The 13,915-nt window shown below is 43.1% G+C and overlaps 1 protein-coding gene across 1 annotated transcript in view; it reads left to right on the top strand.

Annotated features, from left to right (window-relative positions):
• Positions 1–6,578, top strand: part of LOC113451111 (extracellular calcium-sensing receptor-like) — a 35,624-nt gene extending 29,046 nt beyond the window's left edge. Inside the window, exons 6-10 of the mRNA XM_087935876.1 lie at positions 55–179; positions 1,672–1,963; positions 3,231–3,500; positions 5,599–5,739; positions 6,414–6,578. Coding sequence (XP_087792002.1) covers positions 55–179; positions 1,672–1,963; positions 3,231–3,500; positions 5,599–5,739; positions 6,414–6,578 — 993 coding nt within the window. The remainder of the gene's footprint in view (positions 1–54; positions 180–1,671; positions 1,964–3,230; positions 3,501–5,598; positions 5,740–6,413) is intronic.
• Positions 6,579–13,915: the final 7,337 nt, after the last annotated feature.

Consider the following 13,915-nt stretch of genomic DNA (forward strand, 5'->3'; position numbering starts at 1 on the left):
CGGTCTACTGCTAAGAGAATGCCAAATATATCTGTGTTGGCAAACACTTTCCAGATTCAGCAAGAATATTACAGGCCTGGAGATCTAATGATTGGTGGGAATTTGCTCCTGACAAGCATTCACTACTCTGAAGACCCAGATTTTAAAACAAACCCATCCAAGATTCCTTATAGACTCATGTAAGTTTTTACTTGGAGCAGAAAGATGTAGATGATGGTTTGTTTTGGTTTAGATTTGAGGACTCATTTTAGTACAACAGAATAAGAGTTTGAAGGTACCTTGGAGGTCTTCTAATCCAGCCCTTGCTCAAGCAGGAAACCCTACACCATTTCAGACAAATGATTGTCTAATTTCTTCTTAAAAACCTCCAGTGTTGGAGCTCCCACAACTTCTGGTGGCAAGCTGTTCCACTGGTTAATTGTCCTCACTGTCAGGAAATTTCTCCCTAGTTCTAAGTTGCTTCTCTTCTTGATGAGTTTCCATCCATTGCTTCTTGTTCTACCCTCAGATGCTCTGGAGAATAGCTTGACTGCCTCTTCTTTGAGGCAGCCCCTGAGATATTGGAAAACTGTTATCATGTCTCCCCTGGTTCTTCTTTTCATTGAACTAGAGATACCTAATTCCTGCAACCATTCTTCATATGTACTTACTTCATACAAACGCCTGCTTCATAGAAATATTTGTTCTAGTTATCTTTGCAATGTCCTAGTGTAGTTCAAATCTTTTCACAAAGATTTCACTTGGATAGTGGCATGGATGGCATGTAAAAGGAGTCAGTAAATAATAAAATAGGCTACAATTCTCAATCTTTTTGGAAGTCATCATCATCATCAGGAAAATGGCAAATCTAAAAAGTGAAGAGGGACAACAGAAACTGTGCTGGCTAAGGGAAGAAGTTGACTTATAATATTAATTTGTATAGAAAGTTATGTTGGAAAATTCAAATAAAAGCTCAGTCCTTTTCCATTGTGGGGTACTGACAAAAGCAAAAATAAAACTCATTTTTTTTAATCAGCAGTCCTCAAGAATAATGGACTTCAGGAAATATTTACTGTGACCTCCACTGGAGTTTTGTGCTCAGTAATGGTTAGTAGACCTGAAAAAGCTGCTGAAAGAGAGACCCAAAGGTATTTTTTTTCAAGAGGCAACTGGACTTTTTGGTTCTTCTTGGAAGACATTTTGCTTCTCATCCAAGAAGCTTCTTCAGGTGACCCTGAGGACACAGATAAACCTCCCAGCAGCCTTAACAACTCTCTAAAAAAATTCAAATGACCAGCTGTCTGCAAGGGGTATAAATCCTTCTATTCCTCACCATCCAGTCAGAGCTGAAAAAGTTTCTTGGATGAGAAGTGAAACATCTTCAGAGAAAAAACAGAAAATCCAGCTGCCTTTTTAAAAAAGCATGGGACAACCATGATCTGGATGACTTAGAATCTCCATAGAGACTCAAAGAAAGACTCCAATGGATTAGGGAGCTAAAGAAGCAATTGTGATATGGAGAGGAACATTTTTCTACTTTCTCGTGAAGCCATTCAAGTTTAATCAAGGTCTTCCCTTTAAAAAAAAAAAAAAACCACAAACCCAATAAAACAGGGGGCTTGCTACTCTGAAGAAATAAGGCAGTCCATAGAAGTTGTTCTGAAATGAGCCCCAATGATTTTCTCACGACAGGCCCATCCCCAAGAACTACCAGCAATTCCTGACTTTGAAGTTTGCAGTCTCAGAGGTCAGCAAGGACCTGGTTCTCCTTCCCAACATCACTCTGGGTTTCCATATTTATGACAATCACCAGACTGAGAGGAATAGTTCTTTAATCAGCTTCTCCCTTCTCTCCACACGAGGCCAAATGGTTCCAGGCTATAAATGTGGCAGGCAGGGCTCTCTGCTCTCTGTCATCGGAAGTGGCAACCCCAGATCCTCAAAGCAGATGGCCTCCATCTTCAGCATTTTCAAGGTCTCACAGGTAAGGGGGTTCCGAGAGGTAGACAAACAAAAGAAGCCAGAGATGAAATTCAAAGGGTTTTGGGAGGTCAGCATATCAGGGGCATGTGATTTAGAGAATCCATGCTATAGTTGAACTTATATTTTATGTGTCAAGGTACATTTTTGTAAAGACTGTGGTGACATGGGGGTTACGATGTAGGTTAACTCTGCATTCCACTCCAGCAGTTCGTTGCTGACCAATTCAAGGTTGACTCAGCCTTCCATTCTTCTGAGGTTGGTAAAAGGAGGATCCAGACTGTTGGGGCAATAGGATCACTCTGTAAATTGCTTAAAGAGAGGGCTGTAAAAGCACTGTGAAGCGGTATATAAGTCTAAGTGGGAAGGAAGGAAGGAAGGAAGGAAGGAAGGAAGGAAGGAAGGAAGGAAGGAAGGAAGGAAGGAAGGAAGGAAGGAAGGAAGGAAGGAAGGGCTGTGGTGGCACAGTGGTTAGAATTCAGCATTGCAGGTTGATTCTGCCAACAGCCGCAGTTCAATCCTGACTGACTCAAGGTTGACTCAGCTTTCCGTCCTTTCTGAGGTGGATAAAATGGGGGCAAGAGGTTCACTCTGTAAACTACTTAGAGAGGGCTGTGAAGCACTGTGAAGCAGTATATAAGTCTAAGCACTGTTGCTAGTATATAACCCCTCAGGACATAGATAGGAGATAATTCTGAAATGCTGTATTTGTCAAGAGGAGTTCCTTCCTGACTTTCATGAAATTTAGCCACCTTTTTAATGCAATTTATTCCATGTTATCCCCATGTTAGTTCTTTCCTTTGTAAGTTGACCTGTCAGGCAAAATATTGAATTGAGAAGGCAAAAAGTTTAAGTTTGCCATGCGAAGTGAGTCAGATTGACCAGTGGGGCAATGACCATGCAGTCATGATCAATCAATCAGAATAGAGCTGGAAGGGGCCTTAGAGGTCTTCTAGTCCAGCCCCCTCCTCAAGCAGGAGACCCTACACCATTTCTGACAGGTAGCTGTCCAGTCTTTTCTTTAAAACCTCCAGTGATGGAGCATCCACAAAGTCTGACAGCAAGCTGTTCCACTGGTTAATTATTGGTTAGGATCCGCACAGTCACCATAAAAATTTTGAATTTGATGAAAAAAATCTCACTTTCTCCAGCTTAGTGTCGGCTCTGAGTCCCTTCATGGAGGCACAACAGATTATTCTACCTTCTTCTGGATTAATCCCAAGAAATTTCCCCAGTTTGTGGGTTTAATCCGGTTGTTCCTGCATTTCCAGTGGAACTGGGTTGGACTGGTGGCCTCTAAAGGTGACAGTGGAGAACATTTCATCTCATACCTGATTCCATTGCTGGAAGAGAAGGAGATCTGCCTGGCCTTCCCTGAAATATTCAGTTCCGATCTTCCTGCTATTGACATATTAGGAATACGCCTTGTTTTCAAGATTTTGCTGGAAGTTGAAGGGATTATTCTGTTTGGAGACTCCAGTACTATATCATTGGTGGTGTTCACTCTGCTTCGGTTTGGAAAATCCATATTACTGCAGAAGGTTTGGATCATACCTTCCCACTGGGATCTTAGTGTGGTGGGATCTCAAGATGTCTTGCAATTTAGAAAGTACTTCCATGGGGCTTTGCATTTTAAGGACCACACCAGAGATGTGCCAAAATTCAGCCATTTTCTCCTCTCTTTAAATCCTTTGAACCCAGAAGGAGATGACTTCCTCCCACTGTGGTGGGAAAACATCTTTAAATGCAAAATCCCCCAACCAGGACTGATCCTTCCAAAGAGGGCAAAACCATGTACAGGAAAGGAGAATTTACAGGACCTGCCATCTTACGTGTTTGAAACAAGCATGACGGGTGAAAGTTACAACATCTACAATGCTGTTTATGCTGTTGCACATGCCTTACATGCAATGCATGGATCAAGTGCACAACCAATGATGAAGAGGCTCGGAAAAAGGATCTCAAATGTCCGGCCATGGCAGGTAATCTCTGCGACTTGTGACTCAGGCTACAGATGCTTAGCAAGGAAGATTCCCTTATGCATTTCTTCAATTACTGATTAAATATCTGTACGCCACTATAGCAATGAATCTGGAAGCATATTAAAACAGTATTTATAAAAACACATAATTTACAGCCCACCAATGACCCTGTTTCCCCCCCCTCCCTCAAGGGTGTGTCATAAATCACATTCTCCAACAGAGCACTTTTGCAGGCCGTAGAGATCACGCCTCTCAGGCTGGTCCCAATAGCCTGGGATACAGCCTTGAAGAAAGTATGTGTGGAATGTGCTTCTGGATGTAGCTGCCATGCTACTCTGTCAGTTTCCCCCCACTCCTGCCTATGGCAACTCGAGAGCGGCCAGGAACACTTTATTAGTTGACAATATGAATTAAGTATAACTTTGTGTTGAAAAGAACACAGAATGTAGAATGTAGGATAATAGAATTGGAAGCAGGGGTGGGATTCAGCCGGTAAGGACCAGTTCATGTGAACTGGTAATTCCGGTGCTTAGTTGCCCTTGCCCACCTGCCCCTACCCTAGTCTGTCCCATATTTCCATGTTTTTCAGCCCAGCTGATCTGTGCAGCACAGCGGATTGCTGCTAGTGGTGGGCCACCGGTTTGGTGGGTGCACTTTGCGCACGTGCATACACTTTGCGTGCATGCACACACCAAACATGCACTTACCGCAGGCACAGAGATGTTCTAACTTTCCTGCAAGCCTGCACGATCCCGGTCGCTTCAGCAGTTGCCACGCGACACTCTTTTGTGCCGTGCGAAGCAGCTGCGCTTCAAATTCAGCAGATAAAGGTGAGTATGAGAGCCTGAGCGGGTGGGTGGGCCCAACAGCAGAGTGGCAAAGAGGACGGGTTCACTTTCCGCTGCTCATCGCTCCTACCGGCTCGCCAGAACTGGGTGGAACCAGTAGAATACCACCACTGATTGCCACGCATCGGCTGTTTTACTCACTGGGGCTGAAAATGAGTGGTTTTGAAATGCTGCACGCACTCACCAAACTGGTGTTACACCGGTTGAATCCCACCACTGGTTGGAAGGGACCTCAGAGGTCGAACCCTCTAATTGAGCGGGAGACCCTATACCATTTCAGACAAATGCTTGTCCGGTCTTTTTCAGGGATCTGGATCATTGAGAATCTTCATAGATCTTTGAAAGTAAGTAACATTCTGACAAAAGTGGAATTGAAGTAGCCATGATTCTAATGCCCAATAATAAAGAGAACCATTGACCATGTTGAGAAAGGAGTCAAAGATGCAGTGTCCCTCCTGATGACTTAGCTCTCCATCAAAGGTTCTCTACTAGTTTCTCAGACATACATGTGTCTCCTAAGATGATGGTCATCACAGAATGATAGAAGCCATGATGTCTCATTTGTGGCTTTCAGCCAATTACACCAACTTCTTTTTTTATAAATATTTTTATTGTTTTGTATCACAAATTCCATTTCTATATTGAACAGTGTTTTTTCTAGGTGTCCAAAGTATTAAAATATAAGCATCATCATAATCATTATAATCCGTATACATGCAAACATGGATAAGGTAATATCAGTCATTATTAGAAAGTATACTATCTTCCATATTGACATCAGTTATGTGACCATGTCTCTTTTCTTTCAGCTTCTACCCTATTTGAGGAAGGTCCAGTTCAACAACACTGCTGGAGAGGAAATCTCCTTCTCAGAAGATGGACTGGGATCCCCTCGTTATGATCTTCTCAACTGGATTTTCCTCCCCAATGAATCTTTTGTCCCTGTGAAAGTTGGGCAGATAAATCCAGGGGCTCCCCCTGGCCAGATTTTCACCATTAACGCCAACAGAATAATTTGGGCCACAAAGATGAGAACTGGAAGGAAACCTAACTTCAGTGAAAGATTCATTCTTTCTCTGGGATGCAGAAGTTCTGGTTGAAAAAAAGGTCTGCTAGAATAGAAAGACATATCAAAGAAAGAAAGAAAGAAAGAAAGAAAGAAAGAAAGAGAGAGAGAGAGAGAGAGAGAGAGAGAGAGAGAGAGAGAAAGAAAGAAAGAAAGAAAGAAAGAAAGAAAGAAAGAAAGAAAGAAAGAAAGAAAGAAAGAAAGACAGACATATATGGAAGACATATCATTTAAAAAACCTGCTTTAAATGTAACACATTTGAGATCTCGTTTGTCGCAGGTCCATTTATTGTCTCTATTTATTAAATGTCATTGGATGTTAGATTTGTCCGAATGCCAGGCTTCTAGAAATTCTCTGGCATTTTTGGATTTGGCTTGGTCTAGGGAGGTCACATTTTCCCAATTAAAATGATAATTCAATCTGTTTAAATGTTGTGAAATTCAATAATTTTCATCATGTCTTCTGATGGCTAGTTGATGTTTGTGGATACCTTCCTGAGTAAATGAAGCACGTTCATTGCTTAAGCCATCTCAATCATTTCTCTTTTTCTCTTTTAGAAGGTGCCCTTTGCCAGGTGTAGCATGAAGAGATGCCAGGCAGGAGAGAGGCGCAGAGTGCCAGAGGGCAAGCAGATCTGCTGCTACCAATGTGCTCCTTGTCCAGAAGGGACCATTTCTAATCAGACAGGTAGAACAAACCTGTGGAACTTTCTTCCACTGTAGATCTTCCTGGGAGACGGAAGCTATGACAACCACACCTGGGCATTCCAGAGGACCTGTGATGAGTCCCTTACTGCAGCTAACTTCTTAGTAAGGCCACACCTAGAATACTGCATCTAGTTTTTGTCACCAGACTATAAAAAAAGATATTGAGACTCTAGAAAAAGTGCAGAGAAGAGCAACCAGTATGATTTTAGGGGACTGGAGGCTGAAACATAGGAAGAACAGTTGCAGGAACTGGGCTTGGTTAGTCTAGTAAAGAGAAGGACCAGGGGAGACATGATAGCGATCTTCCAATATTTGAGGGTCTGCCCCAGAGAGGAGGAGGAAGGGGTCAAGCTATTCTCCAAAGCCCCCGAAGACCAGACAAGGAACAATGGATGGAAACTGATCCAGGAGAGGTTCAAACTAAGAAATAAGGAGAAACTTTCTGACAGTGAGAATAATCAACGGATGGAACAGAAGTTGTGGAAGCTTCATCGCTGGAGGCTTTCAAGAAGAGACTGGACTGTCCTCTGTCAGAAATGGTGTAGGGTCTCCTGCTCGGGCTGGGGGGTTGGACTAGATGACCTACAAGGTCCTTCCAACACTGTTAATCTTGTTTTATGTGCATATTTTTATAATATTTAATAATAACAATATTATCAAATGTTTTATATGCATTTATGTGTTTCTTTTTTTATTAAGTGCTGTACACCCTTGAGAATAACTCTCTTATGAGATCTTCACAAGCAATCTTCCGATGCTCCCTACCATTGTATATCTTTCCATGTCAAGGAAGCAGTTCATGTAATTTGGATTCACTTGATTCAAAATTCACCTCAATTTTGTTTTGAGGTTGCCTCTAAAGAAAGGAGTCATGCCTGAGACCCCTTGTGGTGGGATTCAAATTTCTTAACAACTGGTTCTGTGGGCATGGCCTAATTTGTGGGTGTGGCTTTGTGGCTGGGTGTGGCTTGTATGTAAATATTATAAATATTTATGTAAATATTGAATTTTTATTTTAAAAAGAGCAACTTTTATTCAAAATCAGGCAAAGCAGGCAGGCAGATTGAGTTGCTCACAGAATCACAGATTCACTCAGATATCTATTCTTCTGCAATCTGCTACCTGAGTCTGTCACATAAAATTTGCTACCAAGCAAACTCACAAAATTAGCCGACAACACACTATGTATGTATATTTTTTTTATGAAAAAAGAGAGCAACTTTTACCCAAAATTGGACAAGCAGGCAGGTAGATTGAGTTGCTCACAAAGTCACAGATTCATTCAGAGATCTACAAATTAAAATACAAATAAAACAATTCAACAAGAATCTTCTAGAATCTAATCAGAGATGCTTTGCCAATTCTAATCCAATGACCTGCTCCAGCAGGGTTAGAAGGGAGTGTGTGTGTATGTGTGTGCATGGCTGTCAAAATTCCAAAGCAGGTCAAATAGCTCCGGGGAGGCCAGTCATAAATTAGAACACTTGCTAAGCAATTGGTCATTAAGTGAGGACCACTTGTATTTGGTTTGCCAGTCACCAAATCATGCCCACCCAGTCATGTGACCAGCAAGCCACGCCCACCCAGTCACATAACCAGCAAACCACACCCTCAAATTAGGTCACACCCACAGAAATTTGAATCCCGCCCTCATTGAGGATGAGTTTGTAGCACCAAGGGGGCGGTGGACTGAAAAAGTTTGGGAACCACTGTATTAGCTAATCTAAATCTTCCAGCACAACAGAACAGCCGATGGTTAGGGGGAAGGAAAAAAATAGCAACCTACCAAATGCAGGAAAGTTTGACGGCACTCATGCCAGGTAAGGAGTGAGCGGACGGTGCAGGGAGGCACGGGGCCAACCAGTTCACAATTTTCTGGTTCTCCAAACTGCGCAGAATCATAACAACAGGTTCTATAGAACCGGTCTGACCAAGTAGAATACCACCCGTGGTTTCACATGCTTCAGGGTGTGGATACAAATGGTCCTGTCTACTGCTTAACTTGCCACCCCTGAGGAATGATGATTGTCAGGGCTTCTCTCCTGACCCAATTTCATGCATGATGGGAGTCAAGGCAGCAATTTGTAGATTTCTTGCTGTCCTTTCTGCTCCTCCTACCACACACAAAGGGAAAGCCAGCTACTGATCCTTTTTATGAATTAATAGAGCAGTGTGTCTGTTCATTTGTGTTACTTTTAGTGTGCCTCTTATGTCGGGATTATCAATTTCCCTGGAAACTTTCAGGCATGTCAGAGAAATAGATCAATCTACCTGTGTCCGATCGCCCCTTCCTGCAAAAAATCTCTGGATGCCTGATGGGAGAAAGTGATTTGAAATAGGAAAAAATTCATTCTCCCTCCTCACAGACCTCCCATTCCACACAGGGATGTGAGTGTTCTTGTCTAGGCATGTGTGTGTGTGTGTGTGTGTGTGTGTGTGGCACTTTCTGATCTTATGACCCACCAACAGACAATGTACCTAAAGAAGCAAATAGCAGGATCGCCAACTGACAGATCTATCAATCTTTTGGGGGCTTCCAGTATGATCTGAGGAAAAGAGATCAAATTCCCAATTTCTCCCTGTGAAAACAAATTGAAATAATCATGCAAGTGCAGAAGAGAGATCCTGATCTTTAACCAATTGATCCCTGTGCTCATTTTAAACCTACAATCTCTATCTTTTAAGGCACCTGAAGCTACTGAGTTTTTTTCATCACTTCCTTTGTGAGTTATGCTCACCAGAAAGGGTCAAATGGGGACCCTAGGAGGGGAGGGGGAATAAAACTCCTAGTGGATGACCCTGAAGTCCTAAGACAAAGACTCTTGATTTCAGATACAGTTCGCTGTGACCCTTGCCCAGAAGATTACTATCCCAACGAGGACAAGGTCCGGTGCATTGCCAAGAAGATCCACTTTCTTGCCTATCAAGACACCCTGGCATCCATTTTGGTTTCTCTCACTCTTTCTCTTTCTGTGACTACATCTGCAGTTCTGGTGATATTCCTTAGACATTGTGACACTCCAACTGTCAAGGCCAACAACCGAGATCTCACCTATGTCCTCCTGGTCTCCCTTCTGCTCTGCTTCCTCTGCTCCTTCTTCTTCATTGGTCGACCCGGGACTCTCACCTGTCTCTTCCGACAAACTAACTTTGCCATTTTCTTTTCCCTTGCAGTTTCCTCTGTCTTGGCAAAAACTGTCATGGTGGTTTTGGCTTTCATGGCCACTAAACCAGGGAACAGAACAAGGAAATTCTTAGGAAAACCACTGACCAACTCCATTGTCTTAGCTTGTCCCCTGATCCAAGCAATTATTTGTGCCACCTGGCTGGTTACCTCCCCTCCATTTCCCAACATGGATTTTCACTCCTTCGTAGGAGAGGCCATCTTGGAATGTAATGAAGGCTCAGCTTTGATGTTTTATGCTGTCCTGGCCTATCTGGGTTTCCTGGCCCTTGTGAGTTTCACAGTGGCCTTTCTGGCTAGGAAATTGCCTGACAGCTTTAACGAAGCTAAGTTCATTACTTTCAGTATGCTGGTCTTTTGCTGTGTTTGGATCACCTTCCTCCCTACCTACCTGAGCACCAAAGGGAAATACATGGTGGCCGTGGAGATCTTCTCCATCTTGGCCTCTGGGGCTGGTCTCTTGGTTTGCATCTTTCTCCCCAAATGTTATATTATCCTGTGGAGGCCTGATCTGAATCACAGAGAAAATATCATTAGGTGCAAGAATTTCTAATTTATGTGGAAAGTAGTTTTATTTTGACATTTGGGCTTCTTTTTTTTTTTTGAGGTTGCCTCTAAAGAAAGGATCTTCTCTTGTTTAATGAATTTACAATAAAGATATAGCAGATGCTTACAAATTGGTTATTTGGGAAGGCAAATCTCTAACTACTTCCATATATAGAGTGTGATATGTTGTGTAAAGACTCAAATCATTTGCAACAAGCGCTGAGTAGATTTGATATGCATACTCACTATGAATATGTATTCGAAAAATATCAGCAAACACCAAGGCACTTGTGATTAGCACTGAAATGGAGTAAAGAAATTAAAAGAAGTTCAGAGAACCTGTGTTCTCAAGTGGCCATCTGGAACAATACACTCCTTAACAAAAAGTGTAAGAATTTGTGTATCATGGGAGAATATAAAGTAAGGATGGGGGAAAGAGTTGAACAATTATAAGGTGTGTAAGTGGATGAAAAAACATGGTGGAAATAATCTGTTGTGAATCCCAAAGGTCCTTTTTTCAGGAGGCAACTGGACTTTCTGGTTTGTCTTTGAAGATATTTCACTTCTCATCCAAGAAGCTTCTTCAGCTCTGACAGGATGGTGGGGAATGGAAGGATTTATACTCCTTGCAGACAGCTGGTCATTTGCATCCTTTTAGAGGGTCATTGAGGCCACTTGGAGGTTTCCCTGTGTCTTCAGGGTCACCTGAGTGGTGCAAAAGGGTATGGAGCCTTCTTGGAAGTGCTGAAAGGGGTGTGTTGTAGCCTGGAGATAGATGATATTGTATCCCTCCTCCCTCTGTTGAGCAAGAGCTGTTCAGTGTTGACATAGATGGCCTCTATGACCCCTCTTTCAAACCAGCGGTCTTCTCTATCCAAAATGTGGACTTGGTTGTCTTTAAAAATTGCCTTTTAAATGCAGATGGACCACTGAATCTAGTCCTGGTGGGTTTGTTCTCCTATGTTGTGTCATGCACTTGTGAAGTGGCTGTTTTGTTTCCCCAATGCACAGATCTGCACAGGGCTCACTGCATATATATCATGTTGCTTAGTTTGTCTGGGTGTTTGTTTTTAATAAAAGTTTTTTTATTTTTATAACGACAAAAAACAAACATATAAAACCTTCTTTCTGTTCCACAGTGTGTCAGTTGGGTACATATTTCTTCATGCATAAAATAATGTTATCATACATATTTAACTTGTATATGTTTATAATCATTCTAATCAGTATTTTATACCGCATATATCATTTATTCTATTATCTTTGGCTTTATAATTGTTGACTTTCAATAATATATTTCAAATTCATTTTCTTACTCTATCTAATTCGTCCATTTATCAATAACAATATATTGCACTGTACTTACATAATTCAATCCTTTACTCTTCTATCCAGCCATTCATAAAATAAATTCCAAATTTTATTATGGACAAGCTTGTGCTTTAGTGTATTCTTGGGTTTGCAGTACAGACCAAAGCCAAAAGGACACTCAGTTGTGCATGTGTCAGGGGGTGAAAGTAAAATCCAATGCTGTAAAGCACAATATTGCATGCTCAGAAGGGCAGGGGAGGCTGATCCACGGAATTGTGAAGAGTCAGACACAACTTAGCAATCAAATGACAAGTTGAGCAGAAGAGAAGAAGGAATTAATCTGAGTGTTATTCCTGCATACCAAACATTCTCTCTGCCTCTTGGCAGGGATTAGTTTTCCAATCAGCTGGGCCACGGGGGTGGTGGTTGTATTTTGAGGAGGGGAAAACGCAACCCACAAGCTATTAGCAGGGACCCATTCCTCTTATCTTTCCTCCCAATTTTGGTTAAAGACTCAAGAAACTGACGGTCAGTCAGAGGTTTCAGTGGGCTATGCCAAATTGCTGACAAAGAGACAGCTAAGGGTGTGATAACACAACAAACACACTGCTAATCGACATGCAAACCACCAGCCCCTCACAACTCTGACAGAGGAAGGGACCTCATGACTTCAGATAATCTCACCATGGAAGAGAAGGGCCATATTTGGAATGAGAGAAGCTTAGAGAACTTGTCTTGTCTTGCAGCCAGCAAGTTCCAATATCTGGCTCCAGGCAATGAAAGTGAACAGGGGCTGCTTTGTATTTGTAGGGATAGGGGTGGGCTGCTGGGGGTTCACAGGGCTTTGGGAGACCCCCCCAGCTAAAATTCTGTACAATTCTGAGAAGCCCCAAATCCCACTCCTGGCTGATTGATGTCGCCCTCAATGAAATTGAAATGAAAGTGCCTTACAGCCCTCTCTAAGCGGTTTACAGAGTCAGCCTATCATCCTCAACAAGCTGCCCCCTCATTTTATCAACCCTGGAAGGAAGGAAGGCTGAGTCAACCTTGAGTTGGTCAGAATCAAACTGCAGCCTGTTGGCAGAATCAGCCTGCAATGCTGCATTCCAACCACTGCACCAACACGGTCCTTCCTTCCTTCCTTCCTTCCAACTTAGTATAGCAATAGCATGTAGACTTATATACCTCTTCACAGTGCCTTACAGTCCTCTTTAAGTGCTTTACAGAGTCAGCCTATTGCCCGCCCCCCCCACACACACACACACAACAATCTGGCTCCTTATTTTATCCACCTCAGAAGGACGGAAGGCTGAGTCAACCTGAGTAGGTCAGGATCGAAGTGCTGGCAGTGAGCAGAGTTACCCTGCAATACTGCATTCTAACCTGCCACCAGGACCCTCCTTCCTTCCTTCCTTCCTTCCTTCCTTCCTTCCTTCCTTCCTTGACTTATATACCACTTCCCAGTGCTTCCCAGCCCTCTTTAAGTGGTTTACAGAGTCAGCATGTTGCCTCCAACAATCTGGGTCCTCATTTGACTGATCTCCAAAGGATAGAAGGCTGAGTCAACCTCGAGCTGGTCAGGAACGAACTCCTAGCAGTGGGCAGAGTTAGCAATAGCCCTTAAGACTTATATACAGCTTCACAGTACTCCACAGCCCTCTCTAAGCGGTTTACAGAGTCAGCCTTTTACTCCCCCAACAATCTGGGTCCTTGTTTTACCCACTTTGGAAAGATGGAAGGCTGAGTCAACCTTGAGCCAGTCAGGATCGAACTGCTGACAGTGAGCAGTGAGTTAGCCTGCAGTACTGCATTCTAAACACTGTGCCAGCCAACCCCATCTCTTCTCTGCCTCCCATTCAGTCCCAGCTGATCGGCTGGGTCTCCTTTGGTTGCCCTGCACAGGAGAACAGAGCTGGAAAGCAGGTTAGTGGGGTGGAGAGGGAATGGGATTTTGCAGTAACCTTCCCCTGCCACGCCCTCCAAGCCACGCCCACAGAACTGGTAGTAAAAAAATTTGAATCCTGCCACAGTTGGGTAGGCTCGTCAACGCAACGAACGTGAATTTGGGAGAACTCTAAGAGATAATGGAGGACAGGGGTGTGATCTGGTCTGCCATGGTCCATGGAGTTGCGAAGAGTCAGGCACGACTTGGAGACTGTACAACAAAGACATAATGCTACTCGTCGCTGCATGCCATCACTTCCCGTCTGAATTCCTGCCCCTTGGAGGTCCACCGCCTCCCTGCTGAGTGGGGATCTTGAGCAAATCCACAGAGCTGGCCTCAGGAACAGATCCCATCACGATTCCTCCT

The sequence above is a fragment of the Pseudonaja textilis genome, chromosome 1 (assembly GCF_049901715.1).
Source record: "Pseudonaja textilis isolate UNSWEBS1 chromosome 1, rPseTex1.2, whole genome shotgun sequence".
Classification (NCBI taxonomy): domain Eukaryota; kingdom Metazoa; phylum Chordata; class Lepidosauria; order Squamata; family Elapidae; genus Pseudonaja; species Pseudonaja textilis.